General features: G+C 38.1%; 1 protein-coding gene across 1 annotated transcript in view; it reads left to right on the plus strand.

Annotated features, from left to right (window-relative positions):
• Nucleotides 1-5,473: 5,473 nt before the first annotated feature.
• cttnbp2 (cortactin binding protein 2) overlaps nucleotides 5,474-20,350 on the plus strand; it is a 39,114-nt gene continuing 24,237 nt past the window's right edge. Inside the window, exons 1-2 of the mRNA XM_060877894.1 lie at nucleotides 5,474-5,794; nucleotides 9,840-9,947. Coding sequence (XP_060733877.1) covers nucleotides 5,711-5,794; nucleotides 9,840-9,947 — 192 coding nt within the window. The 5' untranslated portion in view covers nucleotides 5,474-5,710. The remainder of the gene's footprint in view (nucleotides 5,795-9,839; nucleotides 9,948-20,350) is intronic.

The following is a 20,350-nucleotide window of genomic DNA, read 5'->3' on the forward strand; positions in this document are numbered from 1 at the left end:
ACTTTCTCTTTCTCGTGCTTCTTCTTTCTCTTTGTGTGTGTGTGTGTGTGTGTTTGTGTGTATGTGTGTATGTGTGCGTGCGTTTGTGCGTGTTGTGTTTTTATGTGTTTGTGTGTATGTGCGTGTTTGTGTGTCACTCTGAAACCCATTACTAATATAACCTTCACGACCTTCAGCATTCTGAAACTATGAAGAGATGCGATGTGATGTGATATACGTCCATTTGCGCTTCAGTACACACTGCATCCTGTAATAATACAGACTTATTGCATATTTTAAAAAAGAAATTCTGATAGAACAGCACCCCCTAGTGGTTGGTACATTTTACCAGTTAAGAAATAAACAACATTTCCACGGTTACTAAAAGACCCCACCTTAGAGAAAAACATGCCATCAAAGAGCAATAAAGAGCTACATATTTAAAATTTACTGTAATAACATACACACAGAGGTTTTGCTTAAATAACTAACATGATATTTCAGCTCTGAAGCCATGCCAGGAACCATTTAGATCTGGTACTGGATACTGGATGCCGTAGCTGTCATAGGAAATAAATAGAGCAGAGCAGAGCTTCTCTGAGGAGGATGATCATGAATCTGTCTGTCTGTCTGTCTATCTATCTATCTATCTATCTATCAACATAGATTTTTTTTATTTTTTAGAGAAATCAGTTATGTTATTCTGCTTCTGAAGGGTCAAATGATTGGCCTGCATCAAGCACACAACTACGACTAAGGACACTGCTGAATTGACTAAAATATGGTTAAGAACTGACTAATACATTATTAAAACCTGGAAAGATAGTGGTGAATCATCATCTTTAAGGAAATAACGTGGTCAAAAAAATAAAAAGGTCATGTAGTCTGATACATCCCTGTTCCAGAGTGATGGGCACATCAGGGTAAGTAGAGAGGCAGATGAAGTGATGATCAGAGAAGTCATTTGGTTAGTTTCTGGGTTTTGTATATTCAATAAATACCTAAATATCTGAAATAGGGGGTTATCAGGGTCCATTCTGTCCGTGATGGTAATAGCTCCATGCATGCAAAAGTCTAAAAGTGATTTAATTTACTTTCATGGCAACCAGAATTAGATTCAATTACACAGAATGGAGTCAGAACCATGCAAGAGCCTAAATATCAGGCTATAACTTCTGATGTTCCTGCACAAACCTAACCAGCACCCCCATGTGTCTGGTCTATGGAATATAAACATCCTCACAAAACAGACAGATCTTTAGGTGTAGCAGAATACAGTCTGATTTAAAAAAGTTTCCATTTTACACATCAGTTTTTTTTTAATCCAAATGCATAGATGAAACAATCCACCTATTCTAAATACTGTGGCAGATTTGTTCGGGTCAACTCTCTTCCCATCATGTCATATTATTTCAGGACTTCTCTTGTTTGCTCGTAATGTTTAGACACATTTTCTTGTTAGTTTATCTTGTGTGAGAGCACCACACCTTTTCACCATGTCATTTAATACCATTTCTATGTCAAATTTATTTAAATATTTCTATTAATGCCTTTCAAATTAAGATGGTCAGGTGGAAATTTGTCAAACCATTACAAAAGGGAAACACTGAAGTGAATAACCTAATGATTAGATAATCCTAGAACATGAACTGCATTGTACTTTTATCATTAGAGAAATAAAAATAATTTAAAGTGTTGTTTTTTTTTTTTTAGATCTGTGCTACAGATATACACAAGCAATTTTTCATTTCCTCAGATTCATACAACCTGCAGAAGTATAATATTCATACAAAGAATATTAAGATTATTAATTGTGATTCACCAAGTAGAGGACAATGTCACAATGACAGCATCGCAGCATTCCAATTAAAATGCAGTGCAGATGGTGTGCTGCCAACCTGTCAGAAATAAAGTGGCAGTATGCTTTATGTCAAATGGAATTGGGTATAATGTGACAGTGCAGCTTTATTGGTATTGACACAATACATGGATACTATGTGAAAAAACACAAAGAGACTCAGAAGGAGCAGAATTAAGAATATACAGGTTTTCAGTTCTTAACACATGCAAAATGAACTTAGTAGGACCTACATTAGGCTGATCATTTTTTCTTCATCAGTGTTGAAATGAAAAGTGGAAAAGGTTAGTCTTAACCATTTATCATGACTGAAGCCATTTACTCCTAATGTCTTGGACAAGTGCATTGGGACAGAGCAGTAGAGGAAGTACACATAAACGTGGGATGACCATAGCTGATGCCAGCAGGGAGTCACTGAGAGTCTCTGTATCCCAACAGTCACTCAGTCTCTCTGTGCCAAACCCCCAATAGGGACAGGAAACACACTTACAGAAGTTTGGCAGACCTCATCCATCATTTAAAGCTAGTCATTGTCTTTTTGAGGCTGTGCAGGCCAATATATTGCTTTCTACTTCAGAACTCTTTTTGATTATATTATTCCATGCTTTTCATTTTTGAAAAAATAAACTAAAGCCTGTGAACAGTGAATTTGGTCACATGATATCCCGAACTCACTATATTGAGCTCACTTATTGTGTGTTAAGGGCTAGAGCACATAGATTCAGAGAACAGCGTTTAGTGGATGTACTGCTCCTTTGTACAGATGTTGAGTTTTGCCGTGTCATTCTCTTAAAATGCAACCAATTGCTTTATCTCTGTAAATTGATTTGATTGAATAAAGAGAGTCATTAACAGACCTTGATAGATCTGCTTTTCTACTGCACCATTTATATACATTCCTGCTGATATAAAAATTATTAGTTTAATTATCACAAGATTTGTGAAATCGAAAGTAACAAACGCTTCCATGCCTGATGCTGTAAAATCTTTTGTGTAAGTGTTTATACACGTATTCTATCCACTCCCTGAAAATGGAATCTTATGGAATTGGAATGTGGCAGCAACTTTCACACCAAAGTATCCTGTGCATTATTATTTATTCTCATGTTCACTCACAATCATACATATTGAATGTGTAGTTATTAAACTAATAACTCCTCTTGGATGGCTTATATATCACCAGTAGCGATAACATTCAAAGCGGGTGTTTTTGGGGTCAAATTTTTAATTGGCAAATACAAAATAGAAACTTTCTCAGGATGAGTTCGGTTTGGAAAAGAGGCAAGAGGCAAGTGTTAAAACTGTCATGGTCTGTTATGCAAAGTATTAGAGGACTCTAACAAGTTAGCTAGCTCTAACTGAGTTAATGATGGTGACATTATTTCATGTTATTTATGTTTTGACCACTGGTACCCACAATGCTAAGTATATAACAATGAAAACAGAACAGGATTCTGACCAGTCATCTAGCAATGGTTTTGAAGGCAATTTTGGCTCATAGACAGAACAAAAATTGATTAGGTAACTGGAATTTCATCATTTCCCATATAGACCCCCTCGGTATAATAGATCACTGGGTGAGATCAGTATTTTGTTGCTGCATACTTATATACTGTATACTTATATACTTATATATTATATAACGAACCACTCAGTGATGCATTTTGCTAACTCTGTGGTATTCAAGATGCTGTTTTTCAAGCTACTGGGAATGTATCCAAATGTAAATGCATTATAAGGAATGAACAGACAGAACAGAGCTTTTTTCAAAAAGCTTGCCAGAAAGGTTCATACAACTGGTGGAGACAAGAGGATTGCATCATGGTAGGCATCCTATTCATGAACTTTACTGATATAGCTGAGGTTGAGGAATTGTCAGAAATTACACATCATGTGCTGTCATTTCTATATTCAGGTGTTTCTTTATATCAGTATCATATTTAAAATAAATAAATTCATTCATTCATTTTCTACCGCTTATCCGAACTACCTCGGGTCACGGGGAGCCTGTGCCTATCTCAGGCATCATCAGGCATCAAGGCAGGATACACCCTGGACGGAGTGCCAACCCATCGCAGGGCACACACACTCTCATTCACTCACGCAATCACACACTACGGACAATTTTCCAGAGATGACAATCAACCTACCATGCGTGTCTTTGGACCGGGGGAGGAAACCGGAGTACCCGGAGGAAACCCCCGAGGCACAGGGAGAACATGCAAACTCCACACACACAAGGCGTAGGCGGGAATCGAACCCCCAACCCTGGAGTTGTGAGGCGAACGTGCTAACCGCTAAGCCACCGTGCCCCCCTGCACGTTTTTATTTAAGTATAAATAAATAAAAAATATATATATAAAACCTGTGCCAAAATCAAATATAAACATCTGATGATCTGTTGTGGTTACCCCAAACAGGGAGCAGCCAAAGGACAACAATAACACTACATAGTCATAGTCAGTACATAACTCCATGCTGATACAGGACAAGAGCTTCTGTCCATTCATCAATTTCCTCAAACATGTGATCTCAGTGACAGTGGCATGGTCGTTGGTGCCAGACAGGCTGTTTTGAGGGTTTCAGAAATTGCTAATCTCCTGCGAGTTTCCCCACACAACAGTATATTCATCTCAAAACACACATGATAAACCTGAAGGCAAATGATCTACAATAGCAGATGACCATTCTTGTTATCCAAGAACAGGAGGCTGAGGCTAGAGTGTTAAAAAGATCAGTGGATGTTCCTACAATCATCAACCGGCTGGTTGTGAGCATCTGAAATACCCAATACCAGTTATCTCATTCCAACAACCAAGATCACAGTCACAGTCAAAGTATCTAAGGTCACATTTTTCCATCCTGATGTTTGATGCTTGATGCACGGTGGCTTAGTGGTTAGCACGTTCGGCTCACACCTCCAGGGTTGGGGGTTCGATTCCCGCCTCCACCTTGTGTGTGTGGACTTTGCATGTTGTCCCCGTGCCTCGGGGGTTTCCTCCCCCAGTCCAAAGACATGCATGGTATTTGTAATGGTAATGTCCGTGGTGTGTGATTGCGTGAGTGAATGAGAGTGTGTGTGTGCCCTGCGATGGGTTGGCACTCCGTCCTGGGTGTATCCTGCCTTGATGCCCGATGACGCCTGAGATAGGCACAGGCTCCCCGTGACCCGAGGTAGTTCGGATAAGCGGTAGAAAATGAATGAATGATGTTTGATGTGAACACTAAATAATGCAGTGCATCGTGCTACAACCACACGAATAGCTTATTTGATAATTGCATGAATGAGCAGGTGTAAATGTTCCTTATTAAAGCACAACGATCATCTCTAACACTTCAGTATTGTGTGTTAGCTTTGTACCAGCCACTGCACTGACACTATACCGTACTGTATGTCATTTGAGCTCAGAGATCGAATAGCAGTATGTGACACCTGTTAGCATGATGTTAAACCCTGTATAGCGACTCTGTCACGTATCACAGGTCTGTCTCTATGATCTCTAATATAAAAGCAATCACCTTAAGACTGAAGTCAGGCTACGTGACATAAAAATGCGGATTTAAACAGGCCCGCGCAGGATGGCGCGCGCTCACGTCACTCATAAACCGCCCCCTCCTCACGGTGTGTCGCTCTGTCAGGTTGAGCGCGCGCGCACCCGCACCAACACTAGCAGCTGGAATACGGCTCTGCGCGCCTACGCTGGAAAAACCCCCGACCTGTTCCCGGACTTGTGTTGACCACCCGTTTCGCCTTCATGTAAATAAGAATCCTTTCATGTGAGCGATACGCCTTTGGTTAAATCCGTGCCGAATGCGTGTGTTGACGGTGTGTGTGGCGCTCTTAGTCCAACGGACCGCTACAGAGAGAAGAACATGGCGTCGGAAGGAGCGAAAGGGGAGCAGCAGCCGCCTCCGCTGCAAACACTGCTAACCGCTGGCCATGGAAGCGTCGAGACGGTGAGAGAACACACGCTCACACACACACTCACACACACGCTTCTGTTCAATAAGCATGCGAGTGCAAGAAAGGGGGTAAAAAAAATCTGCTCTTTATCCGCGTATTTCTCCCCCTGTTCGTGCTCAGCTCAGCGCTACACAATCACACGGAGTCTGTAGGTTTGACCGCTGGGCTGAATTACAGGCTGTCGCTTTTAAAACATCATCATAAACGCTGAACTAAACACGAAACGTCCTTGAACGACGCTGAGACTCGTTTGTAGGTTAAAACGCAACGCACTTGTTGTGTTTTCATTTAGAAACACAGATCTACAGTGTAACGTTATCCTCAGTATCCAGAGCAGTGATTTATTTATTTATTTATTTATTTATTTATTACAATGAAGGGCTTTTTCCTTCGTTTTCTCTTAAACAGATGAGTCACAATGGGATTATTGCTGTTTTTTTTTATCTATCTATCTATCTATCTATCTATCTATCTATCTATCTATCTATCTATCTATCTATCTATCTGTCTGTCTATTTATTACAATGAAGGGCTTTTTCCTTCGTCTTCTCCTAAACAGATTAGTCACAATTGGATTATTGCTGATTTATTTATTTATTTATTTATTTATTTATTTATTTATTTATTACTGTGAACACCTCAGAGTACCTTGTTTACACTTTATGATTGTATTTCTGTATCAGGATATTTTTGACATAATGAATAATGACAGACTGAACTGTTGCTTGTCAAAGATGAATTAGAATGAATGAGCATTTAAATGTGTTAAGAGTAGAACGATGTTAAGGCCAGCAACCCGCTTGTCATCTTTCCCGTCTGTAATCTATATTTATAGCCATTATTTCTTTCATGTTGCCATTTAAAGCCTTTACACTGGAGACAATAAATGACAATAAATGCTTTATCAAAATCTGAATTGAGATGAATCGAGTTTTTGATTCCAGAAGAATGTTGACATTTGGTGGCAACAACGATCAACCTGGAGCAGTAAAGACTTTTTTTTTGCCTTTACATTATACAGATTCATCCATAATATTCATTATTATCACCTCTATTTTAAATGAGTTTGTTATTTAATTTGACACGATAATCAGGATAAAATTACAGAGACACAGTTGCATCTTTTAATTGAATTAAAGTGTGTTCAGGTGTGTATGTGTTTAGATATATATGGAAACGAATAGGTAAAAGAAATGAAGAACGGCTGTGAGCAGGGCTGAGAAGAGAATAGACGAGGTGGGCGAGGAGGAGGGGAGGTTAGGGCATGTTCACTGGAGATGTTTCTAAATTGGTCTGAATTTCAGTGACTCAGCTGACATAGTAGCATTTCATACAGCCAATCTGAACTGTTTTAACAGCCCGAGGCTCGTTTACGTTTACCATTCGACATAACAGGTGCTCTGGCTATACCGCTGTCCCTTGGTTGAGCTGTGTCAGCTATAAATCTCTGTCTCATGGGTTCATCCCAGCTCCTGTCAAGGGCTTGAAAGGGTATGGGAGTACCGCATGCGTGAATTTGAATTAATTTATTATCTGCGCCTATGAAGGAACCTTTTTGTTTATTCTCAGTGGGATCCGATTCACAGAAAGTTTCTTTTGACAGGAACATCGCGGGTGGGTGTTCCATCTGGTTAGAGTACTGACAGAATATAGATTGCTGACACCTCAAATTAAAGCTAAAGAAGGATATTTTAATGAACATTAAACTTAGGCATAGATCTGTTTGAACCTATCAAGCTCCGGTATGCAACAACAGATCATTTAGCACCTGTTTACCAGGGGAAGGGGGAATATGTGTGTAGGTCTTGGGTCATTTTCAAATTTCATATTTATAGAATGGGGAAAAACTGTAGGCATATTTCTGTACCTTCCTTTGTAGATATGAAATGCAGATCATTCTGTGCTTTATTATAGAGAAATATGGTTGGTATTTATATGACTCAGGCAACAACCCGATTGCTGCAGACATTTATTTATCTAAATGTAATTCTTAGTCTTTAGAAGGTGATCACAATTGTAAAGAATGTAATAAGCATGTGATTTGAAAGAAAATGTCTTAGGCTGTGTTTGTGAATTTTTCAAACGTGGCTGGGTAACAGCTATAACTATGAGCTTTTTAAAGCAAGAAATTAAATGGATTAAAGAAAAAAAATCATAGTATTCTGGACTCATCTCTGGATTTTCTGGAACGGTGACTTTCAAGAACAAGCTGTCCAGATTGTTGCCTATGGGCATGTTGTTTTTTTTTGTAGCACTGTATTCACAATTGCTTCCCTCTACATGTTACACAATAAAGCAGTGTTCTCTGGTTGGTCATTTTTAATGTCAGTTAAATGCCTCTTCCTGCTACTAGACCTCAGTGATCTTATACATTATACTGGTTCAGGCATGTTTACACAAATGTTATACTTCTATTTATTCAAAGACTGTACACTATTTATTCAGGTGTCAACACAGCTTTTATTTCATACAGCTTATGGTATCACTTTTCAAGTAACAAACCTTCAAGTCAAACCCATTTGATTATTCCTACCCCCACACACTAGATTGCCAGTAAATCCTGTTCAAAATCACCTACTCAGTCGTTTTCCGGGAACATACTAATAGTCCCAGAACACCAGGCTAGAAAACGCTATTTGCAAGCAGAAAGCTTATTGATTATATGTTTTATGTCATATGTAATGAAAGGGTCTAGTACATTTTTTTTAAAGACTTTCCCTGTCTTTAAAAGGGCTCCTAGGATATTCAGCAAATTGTTGTGTCAGTTTGTTATAAAGAATGTAGGTTCAAAGTTATTTGCTATGTACATGTGCGTGTATTTGTAAAATCAGAATAGGTTGCAATATATTAAATATGCCTAGTGCCATGAATGAGTAACTGCAATTTTGTTCCTGCAGATATTGATTGTGTTTATGTAACATATTTGGAAATTAACAGTCCAAGGTGTTCACCCTGTTCTATTAAAATATAGCATGTAAAATGATTTATTTTCAATGAGGAGTAAAAAATGGTATTAACATATAAAATGTGTAGCCAGTACAGTTTAATAAACACGGTAATTCATATTCATTCTGTGAATTTAGGTAAGTAATATAGCCTTTTCAATTTCTTTATTTGTGATCGTAATGCAAAACAAGACAAATGTTTTTTTACCTAATGTTTTTGGTACTATGTGATGCACAGAAGTACAAATGGATAAATAGGGCTTGGGGTCTATGTTGATATTTTAGTAGCATCACTACTAAACATGTTTAATTGTAGCATATTTAGTTCCCTGGTGTCTCACTGTAAAGAATATTAAAAATCAGGAAAATACCTTATTATGATCAGCCCAGCATCTGTGCAAAGAAGTGGTCTAGGCCGAATTTAAATATGACACCCTTTTTGGGTTCCAGCCATGTCATTGCACTACTCATTTACAGTATGACCATGGAAATATAAACAGAATGCAAACTCATAAAAATGCCTTATATCCAGTGAAAAATAGCAGCAGTTTGCTATTAAAGAATATAAATATGTTTTTGGTGGTTTAATGTGATGTGTAATGTTTTTTGTTTAGAGACCCAATACAAGTATCAGTAACATGAGTATAACATTGTCATGCCAAGAAAGCACACTGAACTGAACTGAAAAACGACATATGCACTATGGCAGATCATTTATTCTGTCACTCAAGTACTGTGTAAGTAACAATTATGACATAAACAAATCAAGCAAACCTGTATCTAGAGTGACCTGCAAAATAGGGACTGTCTTTGAAAACACTGGCTGGTGGTTGAATTAATCACTATACTGCTTTAGGCATCATGAATCTGCCCTTCACCTTTAAGTAATGATTGTCTTTTTCTACATCTACTCAAAGTGCTGGTTGTAATGCCTTTGTTGCATTTCATCCAATAAAAGCCTGTAATTGTGAGCTGTGTCTGCTCTGACCACAAAGCACTAACACCTCACCATCAAGAATCTCAGCAGTTGTCCAAAACTAGCACTGCTAATTTCTTGCCAACGTGCCCACATTTCTGTGTCTGTATGTTTCAGAAATGTGAGCTGAACATGGACAACCTGAGCAAGCCAGAGCTCCTGACCCTCCTGAGCATTATGGAGGGTGAGCTGGAGGCCAGAGACTTGGTGATTGAGGCTCTTAGGGTGAGTAACATTCTGACTGATGCACATAACACATGGTATTCCAGTATACACATACAGTATGTGCTAACAACAGTGATTTTTAGGGGTCCAAGCACTGAAGGTAATTGTTAGGATCCCGCTACTCAGGCAGGTGAGGTGTGCCTGACTGGCCTAATGGTGGTGCTGTAGTGTGATGTTGTGTTTTTGTCCACAAATCATGAACCGTGAGACCTATAATGCATTACTCTTTATTGATTCACTGGTTTTCCCAAACAAAAAAAACCTCAAGAACCATTTATATTACCCACTTAGATTTTTTGCTAATTTACATCATATGCACACTGCTTTGTTAAACCAGTACTAGGATTTGTGACCAATCTCAGGAGAGTTTGAACCTCAGTAAATCAAAAACAGGTCGAAATTTTGTAAGCAATATGGCTGCCAAATGTCAGTCAACTCTAATTAGGTAAAGCCTAATTTACTCAAACAGCTGTAACTCATGATTGCTTGCATGGATTTGAATGAAAGTTTGCACGAAAGCCTCAACAGGACAAGATTCAGAGGGGCGGAGCTAAGGTCAGATAATTGTTTCTCAGGAATCATACATCCAGTGGAGCCGAATGCTTGTGATAATCTGTAAGTGGATTTTTGATTATGACCTAATAAACATTGCTGCCATCAACCAATCAGATTTCAGAAGGCATTTGATGGGGTTATTATCAAGCGATCTTCACAAATCTTGAATGGTAGGTTTGTATATGGACCCAATAATATCTATTGTAGTCTCACTTAAATTGTTTCACTGTTTAGATTTGTATACACAAAAACATGCAAAAGTTTTATGGAACTTAGCATTTGGCTCCACGTACTTAATATTGCGATATATTGCTTAATATTTGAAGCCTAATTTTGCAGGATTTTTAGCCCCACTTCAAATTGTTTCATTCTACTCAACACAGTGTGATTCTCAATATTCATCAAAATCATGTTGACCTAGTTTTCACAAACAGCTGTAATTCATGATTGCTTATTTGGATTTGAAACCAAGTAGAGAGCTTTGTTTAGTAAAAGATTTTAAGGATGTCTTCAAAAGATGGAGTGTTATTATGAAAGGTTTGAATAGTCAGTTTAATCTGAAATATTAATCTGAAATAGTCCGATTTCAGCAGATGTTTCACACAGCAGGCAATTATCTCCCATCACTGATAAGTAATGTTGTCACGGACGCGGGGGTAAAAACGGACCCAAATGCAGGACATCTTAACAAAAACAGGGATTTAATAACTAAAAGACACAAAACAGGACAAAGACGAACCAGACATGACGACAACAGAGGATTCCGTGCTGCACAAGGCAATGCGGCTCAATTAAATAATACAAATAATTAACAGACATGAGGGACAGGTGTGCAGAGGCGGGGAGGAAAAGACAAGGGCGGGGCATACACGTGAACAAAGAACATAAACAAAAGGCACATGGCCAAAGTCTGGGCAGAGTCCTGACAAATGTTCATATATGATCTCTATTGCTCTAGGTATCTTGGCAAGGAGTACAGGAGTGTATCAGTGAGGAGTACTTTGGCCCTATAAATCGCATCTTGTGAATATATTTTGTTGTTTTCAGGTTGTTTTAATGCATCTTATTGATTAGAATCCCCTGCATTTGCTTTATCTTTGCTTTTTATTTTAGCTCTGCTACTATAATTTGATACGGATATAAATTATAGCAGGGCCTAATTGTGATTATACTAATGATGATGTAATACACTTTCCCACTGCAATATGGAGAAATGCATTCAGATTTTTTAAAGTGTCTTTAATCAGAAAAGGTAGTTGTTAAAATTTGTGTATATACATTTGATCATTCATTCATTCATTTTCTACCGCTTATCCGAACTACCTCGGGTCACGGGGAGCCTGTGCCTATCTCAGGCGTCATCGGGCATCAAGGCAGGATACACCCTGGACGGAGTGCCAACCCATCGCAGAGCACACACACTCTCATTCACTCACATAATCACACACTATGGACAATTTTCCAGAGATGCCAATCAACCTACCATGCATGTCTTTGGACCGGGGGAGGAAACCGGAGTACCCGGAGGAAACCCCAAGGCACGGGGAGAACATGCAAACTCCACACACACAAGGCGGAGGCGGGAATCGAACCCCCAACCCTGGAGGTGTGAGGCGAACGTGCTAACCACTAAGCCACCGTGCCCCCTGCTCATTTGATCATTTAAGCAACATATATTCAGGCATGACTTTTATCTTCTGTTTTTCCAGAAAAGAATCAAAAGATATTTTGCTATGATTTGACAGCCAAAACTGACAAGAAAAGTGTACTGAAAACTAAGAACTAGCTGCTGAATTAGTTATAAAGAAACAAACCATTTAGGTGAGACAGTAATATCATATCTATTGTAATTGCATTTTAATGTGATGAATTATTTAAACAACTTTAATATGATGCTGGATATGAACAAATATGCTCAAGTTTGAGGAAACTCACTAATATGAACCTCATTTTAAAGGATTCATCTCAATAATTGGCATGAGTTACACTTACTGATACTAGTATCAAGTTAAAATTTCATTTGTACACATTTAATGAAAATTTTGTGAAATTAGGTAATTTCATATTAAGGATTTGAATGAAAACAATCAAAAGCATATCCATAAATTAAGACAATTAAGACTAGTCATACAGTTAGGACCAAAGCAGTAATAAAAAAGGGGAATCTTTGTACCTGTGGTATCTGCAGGGGCTGAGCTTCATTAAATTAAATTTTAATTAAATTAACTAATTAAAATTAGTTTTGTGGGTGTCACTAAATGTAAAGTAGTATGTAAAGTAGTGTGAATGTGATCATTTGTTGATACCGTGTTTATAACTTTATCTAATCTGTAACTCGAACCTGTTTCAAATGATGAATAACTTTACTTAAACAATAATGCTATCCAATGAGCTTTCAGTGGGACTCTGATTGGTAGAATTGAACTATTTACAATAATGCTACATAAGGCACCTCTTGTCCATTGTTAACTTTAAGGCTGCTACATCCTTTTTGTCATGGTCAGTCCTTGCTAATAATCGTATAGAGTTTTATGTAAGAGACTGATTTTTAGTCCACTTTAATGCAGGCTTTGCAAAAGGGTACATTAGGGTGTCTAGAGATACAATCCAGACATGTTAATCACATTAAAAACAGTCTGTTGTTGCTGTTATAGCTTTCCTGATTTCCTGAAGTTTTGGTCTGTTGAACTATATGCTAAAATATAAGAGAAGCTGGTTAATGGTGCATATGACATATTGAACTAGACCAGTTATTATAGTCTTTCTATGACCAAGATATAAGATAAACAAATATGTCTATATTTGGTTAGTGTTTTTTGATTTTGTATCTTATTTTGGATTTCCTCAGTGTATGTCAGGCCGGATAGTTTTATAGTCGATAACATGAGTATGGTGGGAAATAGTAGAGAGAGAGCTATTAAAAACCTCAAATTTCACCAGAATTGTTATGATCCTGTGTTCATGTTTGCATTCAGCATGTTGAATGAAAAGTCAAGTTACTTGTAACATTTTCAACATCAAGGTCAGAAATGATGAGCATCTCTCTCCATCTTTTTTTTGTTCATATTTAAGCAAAACATATCAGCTGTCAATCTTATTTTCTCCTGCTCTCTGTATTCCCCCTTTCATTGACTTTTTCTCTGCATTGCCTTCCATTGCACTCCCTCTGCCTGTTCCCTTGGCTCTTCCCAGTCAGCTCTTCCCAGTGGATATTCCATTTCTATAATTCTCCCTCGTCCTTCATCCCTTATACCTAGATCATAGCAATCACAAACTGAAATGACCATTTGTTCTATCAAATGGGTCTGATTAATTTGACAGAATAAATCCAACTCCTTTAGTTTGGGAATCTAAAGGAGTATTAGTTTTTTTTTTTGTGCCTCAAAGTACCCGGACCATGCATTATTAAGAGGTCCTCATCTGTGTAATAAATTAGCGAGCTGACTGCTGTATCGCTTTTCACCAGCAGATGAAACAAATTGGTGCTGAGTCACATGCTTTATGACCTTTTCATGCTTGGTTTCAAAGGCAATCAATGTTATCAGTTTGGGCCACATGGAAATAATAGGGCACCATTTTTGTGGCCTTTGCTTAGTGATACAAATGTCATGTGAAGTGAACAGTACTGAGTATGATGGGTTTCTTCATTGCAGGTGTTGACAACTGACCAAAATGCTAATAAGGACAAATATAGGAGTTTGTTGCTGTCTATCTTAAGCAATAGTAATGTGAATGGTACAGTAGAAGCAGGTTGGATAACTTCCACAGATCATCATGGAAGAGTCACGATGTTCACGTTCTTGCACACAGTGTGTGTTCTATGTTCAGGTGCAAAATCTGTGACATGTCAACATTACTCCTGCTCACAGCGTAAAATATATCTGTGTATTGGGCTGATAAACATGTCAAATTCAATCCACCAGCAGTACAGCATTTCAGCCCAGTATCAACTCTGTATCCGCTTAGACTTTACCATTACTGAACAATCAGTTTGCTTTAACATTTATCAAGTAATGTAGCACAGCAGTGACAAAGTTGAAATGTAGATTTGCAAAAGCTTTATGACAAGTTTTATTTTATTTTTTATTTTTATTCCAGCATATAATCAGTAATTAAAGTGTTTCTGAAGACATGAAGGAGGAAGCTTAAGCATGAAGTGGATTCAGGCATTTGGTCATTTCCTCTCTGTTTCTTTGATGGCTCATCAGTAACAAGGCACCAGTGTTGCTGTGCAGCTGTTACTCTGTCCAGATTGAGCCTTTCAGCATGCTATGAATGTGTTGACTGCGATTACCACATGACCTGGTGGCAGGGCCATCACTAGGCCAAACTGGAAACAGACTCAGAAATAAATGCTGTGTGCATGTGTATTACAGCAAGAGATAGGGAGTACAAGTGGTCATATTTAGCCCTTGAGCTATGCATGGCTATTTTTATTTTTTGTGTCAGGTTGACGCTATAAAGATGTTGCTTGTGCTTTGCATTATTGTAAAAGTGACTGTTCTGTATTATTACAGTGGCCATTTAAATCACCCAGGCCAAGAAAAGTTTTGCTGTAGGTGTAGATTATTTGAGAATGTTATATCAGCCATTGAACATCCAGGAGTGTGCATATTTTGCAGGCCAAGGTTATTAGGTTTTCAAAGCTTTGCGCCACTCATTTTTTCTCTTCCCTTCTCTTCATCCCATTTGTCATAATTCTCTGCTTTAAAGAGCCTTTCCAGGAGCACAACGTTTCCACACGAGCAGCTCTCTCATAAAGCAAACCCTCAGGCTTTCATTCACTCAGAAAGTAGAGAGGGGAAAGTGTTTTGTGTCAGTTTACCTGCCTGTATCGGTCTCTCTCTTTTTTAAGTATTGCCCTTTAGTATAGATATGATTCTGCCTCTATATAGCATGCCAACCACTGACCTGAATAATAAAAGCCTTAAAAGCAACAGTAGTATTTTCAATAGGATTCCTGACTGCAAATCACTTTGACTGAAGTGACTGACATTTAAAGTAAGATGTTCATTATAAGTGAGACCCAGAAAGCTCTATAGTGAGACAAGACTCAACAATTTCTATTAATTCCCTGTTTCAGCACAGTAAATACTAAATATTTGAATTCTGATGAATTCTGACTGATCTGACCCTTTTTGGTCACTTAATCAAATGCTATCCTATCTTTGAGAATGAATCAGCGTAAAGATTTTACTCAAATAAATCACTATATTGTTATTTATGTATTCTGCATTAAGGGATATGTCGTTTGGCTGGACACACAGGACAATACACACAGCACTACACTGACACTGAAAAACATGGAACAGACAGGAAAAAACTGTATTAGAGCATTTAACAAGCTAACTAGCGCTGCATACATTATAACATTTACCAGTTACCATTATTAGATTTTTTTAGATTTCAAGGCAACCACTGTATAGAATGGTTTAGTACTTTGCAAAGTGTTTTTGGCCATATTGCCTAGCTCAGTTTAACGCTTCACAAGTGTAGCCAACCTACTTTCAGTGGAAGGAAAATAATCTGAGGAGTGTCTCAGTATGAGCAGACAGAGTTCTGCCGACAACAACCCAGAGTGCACTGCACTATACTTCATCTTTTGTTGCTGCATGATACCATAGAGGCTGCTTTGTTTTCTGTGCATGGCCGTGGGAAGAGTCATGCTCTCATCTCACTGTAGATGCAGCAAGATCCAAACTCTGAAGAACCCAGTTTCCATGCACTCTGATACTGTAACTCAGTGGCAACAGCGACTGCAAGCGTTTCGTGCCTTGAAGCTTGCAGTGAAGTCCAAAACAAAACAACAGTCCATTTTATGTCATGACATTAAACGAGTAACCACTCACAGCAGTCATGTTTTATTGCTGTGGTGTCCTGGACTTCTGGTTATATTATCAGGATGTTATTTGAAAGCTTGTTTTCATTAGCCTATTATTCTTCCCAAAGCTTTTAATAGCGATCTACTATGTTTAGCTCTTTAACGGCTCTGTCCAGCATGTTAGCATAGCAACAGGGCTGCACCAATTGGTTCTGCAGATCTTTGTGACCTTTGCATTAAAGGAACAGGGGATGGTATAGTAGTACAGCATGTTTACAAGTATATAATGATCACCAGTCTCAAATCTCATTTACCGTTTGATCAGGACTGGGCATAAAAACAGATGTAAGCTTTTTTGAGGAAAGAGAGGTAGGTGTTAGGTACCTGTGTGACAGCTACTGATTATTGACAGTGTCTGCTTCTGTTAATAGACAGAGGACCTAAGGAGACTACTATTTTATTTTGTAATATAATACACAGCCCACCACGGCATCCATTTTAAAACGGGGTAAATACTGAGTTCCATAGGCTCATATAATCAAAATGGCATTATTCCTGTTAAACTGTTCCCATTATCTGCATTTGCAGCTCTCTGTTGTTTTCCTGTTGCTGTAGGCAAAGATTATTTGTAAAATGACAAAAGTAGAAGTGGATTAGAATATTTACAATAGAGTAGAATATTAGAGAAAGTTGAAAAAACTCTTGTCTCAGTGTACTATTACAGAAACTCTCTGTTTCTTGACTTTCCATTTACTTTGACAGTGGTGTTGAAAATGGAATTTAGTACAATTAGGGATAAGTAAATGCGATCTTATTTCATATTGTTAACACATACACTATTTATTTTTAATTACACATTTCTCATCTTATGTGGTAGGAAACATAATTTATGAGTTTTTGTTAAATTCTACTTGTGTGCTTGATAATAAAAACATTCATGGGTGTAGTTTCATTGTAGTAAAGTTACTTTTACGTACATATAGAATAGAATGTACAATGTGAAAATAAATGTGTATTTAAAATGCTAAGAGTGTAAACAGATTTTTTCCAAACGGACTGAATTATTTGGAAAATAAGGGGTTAGGTGTAATTATCGTTTTATGCATTAATACATCACCCTAGTGTTAATGCACATTTGAAATATATAATCTTAGAAATATGTATATATAGGTTTGCTCCTGTCCCTGTGCACCAAATATGGTGTTGTAGGCATCTAATGAATTTGAGGTGCTGACATAGAGTGATGTTATGTGTTAGTGTGTACAAGAGCATAATATATTGAAATTATATTGGACATTATTTGGTGTAAATGGTTTTTAAATATCAAACAAGTCATGTTGTAAATTGTGAGAAACAAAACCTCTTGTCGGCTCTGAAGTACTGGCCGGCGTCTTGTGTGTTGAGTCTGTTTATGTATGTGTCTGTAGAGCAGTTGGTGTGTAAGAACGATTTTTAAGACTACTCTGCTCCGTGGTGTGCCACACTGAAATGTAGTTCATTTGAGAGAGTCGTTAAAATAGGCCACCAGCATCATTATCCAGGGCCAGTTTTAGCCTTGCAGCAGTGGCTGTCGCTCTAAAGCAGGAAATACACTGAAACCTTCTCAGTGAACCCCCAATAGTTTGTTGTAAAATAATAATTCTACATGTGAAGCAGGGACAAATAATTAAACCACATGTCTTCCATATATATCCTTCTATAATCACATGGCTAGAAATAGACTTTCCCTGGAGTCTTGGATAGGGCAGGGTTAGGAACTTGTTCCTGACAGTACTCTTTCTTGTAAAATGATTGTTTTGGGGCTAGCTGCAGGGTGCGCGTGTGTGCGCGTGTGTGTGCGCGTGTGTGCATGTGTGTGTTCACAATTACCTACAGTTTGCTTAGCAGACCTTTGTCAATGGATAATCTTAACTTGGTGCTTCTCCTGTGTGGATTCTTTTTTTAACCCCTATTTGAGACTGTTTACAGGAACAATACCTTTGACAAGATGTGGAGGTTTTTCACTATAGCTTGGTCTGGTGCTTTAGTCTGTCTGTTGTAAATGCCATTATGTTTGCTTATGTAATGCTTCTTGCAGGACTCTGTTGCTGCTAAAGTCAGATGAGACCAAGTGATTCACTACTTGACTTGCCCTAACCCTAATTGTAGACTGTGTGATTACTGCAGTCTAATAAGGCTGTTGCTAGCACTCTATAAGTTGATCCCAGAATTTTACAAGAGACAGAATATGTTCTCCATATTAGATCATATAATAAAGATTGTCTAATTATACACACACTTACAATTATGCAAAAAAAAAAAAAAAAAATTATCCAGTGCAACAAAATAAACACAAATCTCCCTTGGTGTACAGCTATAGTACGCTCACACATTTTATTGCTGCATGTAGCTATGCTATAAATTTGCTAGTAGGTGTTTCTACTAACGGTTGCCATAGTAATAACATTTTCAGCGGGCAGCAAATAGCATTCCACTTAACAACAAATCAGTTTTCTTGCTGCTAAAAATAAACATTTCTGAGGATTCATTCTCATATGAGATGTAGGCGAGACAGTGTGTGTGCTCTTTGCCACGGATCACGTCTTCACTCCCATTTGTAGTTGCTGTACCAGGTCGTTCCTTATTTGCAAAAAGTTAAACCTTTATCAATTTTGTTGCATCACTGGACACACCCACATCAAGTCAACAACGGTTGGTGATGAATGATCTCTGGTCGCGTTGTCTCTATGAGTTGCTTTATGTATGAACATAGCGTAATAGGAGCAGTATTTGGACTAACACATTTTAGTAGGCTGAATAAAAGAGGACAACTTGGGATGCAATTAAGCTTGAAATAATAAGGATTCTTTGGATTCTGCTGAGCTAAAACTGGTATCAACTTACAACCATGTTTGACAGTACATTTTACTATATTTATACCATGTTACATGTTTCTTAATATTATACTGGTGGACCGATTAACCTTAATTTGACGTTGTTGATTTCAGGATGTGCTGAAGGCCAGTTTGCTCACTGCTCATGATATTGATCACCCCGTCCCATTTTATTCCTTCTCACAGGCAAATCTTGGAGGTGATATCCTAAACCTTTAATTTGATATTCATGCTGGGTTCATAGCTCCTTACTCCTTTGGTCAGTGCTGGTGTTCAGGCAGTAATGGTAGAGTGATTGCTCTCAGATGCTGGTGATTTGGAAACAGTGTAGTTCTAACAGAGAAGGTCGGTGAAACAAGTGCTCAACAGACTGACTGTATTGGGGTAGAATGAATAACAGATGGCATCATCGAGTGGGAGGAAGTCTCAAAGGACTGTGGGACTTGCTTGGGTTGGAACCTTCCCTTTCCCCCTGAAGGCCTCTGTTTCCGTCATTCCCTCATTTCCTTGCCCTGGCCATGTGCACGCTACAACTTCCACTATATTTTCACAGATAATCTGCTCACCTCTCTGGTCTGTTTTCTTACCCACTGCTCAGCATATTCTAAAAGCCTTTACAAGGAATATGATATTTTGAGTGATATTCATATAAGTATACATAATGAAGCAGCCTAGTGCTCTATCTATATCGGTCTGTCTGTCTGTCTGTCTGTCTGACTGTCTGTCTGTCTGTCTGTCTGTCTGACTGTCTGTCTGTCTGTCTGTAAATATTTGTAGATATTAAAGTTTAAGCCATAACAAACATGGCAGTCTGCACCCAAACACACCACACTTAGATTTGATAAAATAAACAGACAACACTTTGCAGAGGACTGGTTTAAATATCATTTCAGGGAAGTGGAATTGGTACAGGTTTGAAAAGTCACTTCCTAATCGGCAAGGAAAATTACATCCTAATTAGCAAGTCAGAATTACATAATTTTTAGACCTCAGCACATTCACCAGACGAAGCAGGAAACTGAACGTCCCAATGAGTATTTTTTGTAAGCAATAAACTAGACAGCTAACTCAGTAGAGTGAAATATATTTTAGTCAGTGTTTAGATTGAACAATTTCCTGCACTAGATTTCACATATTGCTTTCTTTTTCAGTAA

This window comes from Tachysurus vachellii, chromosome 9 (genome assembly GCF_030014155.1).
Source record: "Tachysurus vachellii isolate PV-2020 chromosome 9, HZAU_Pvac_v1, whole genome shotgun sequence".
NCBI lineage: Eukaryota > Metazoa > Chordata > Actinopteri > Siluriformes > Bagridae > Tachysurus > Tachysurus vachellii.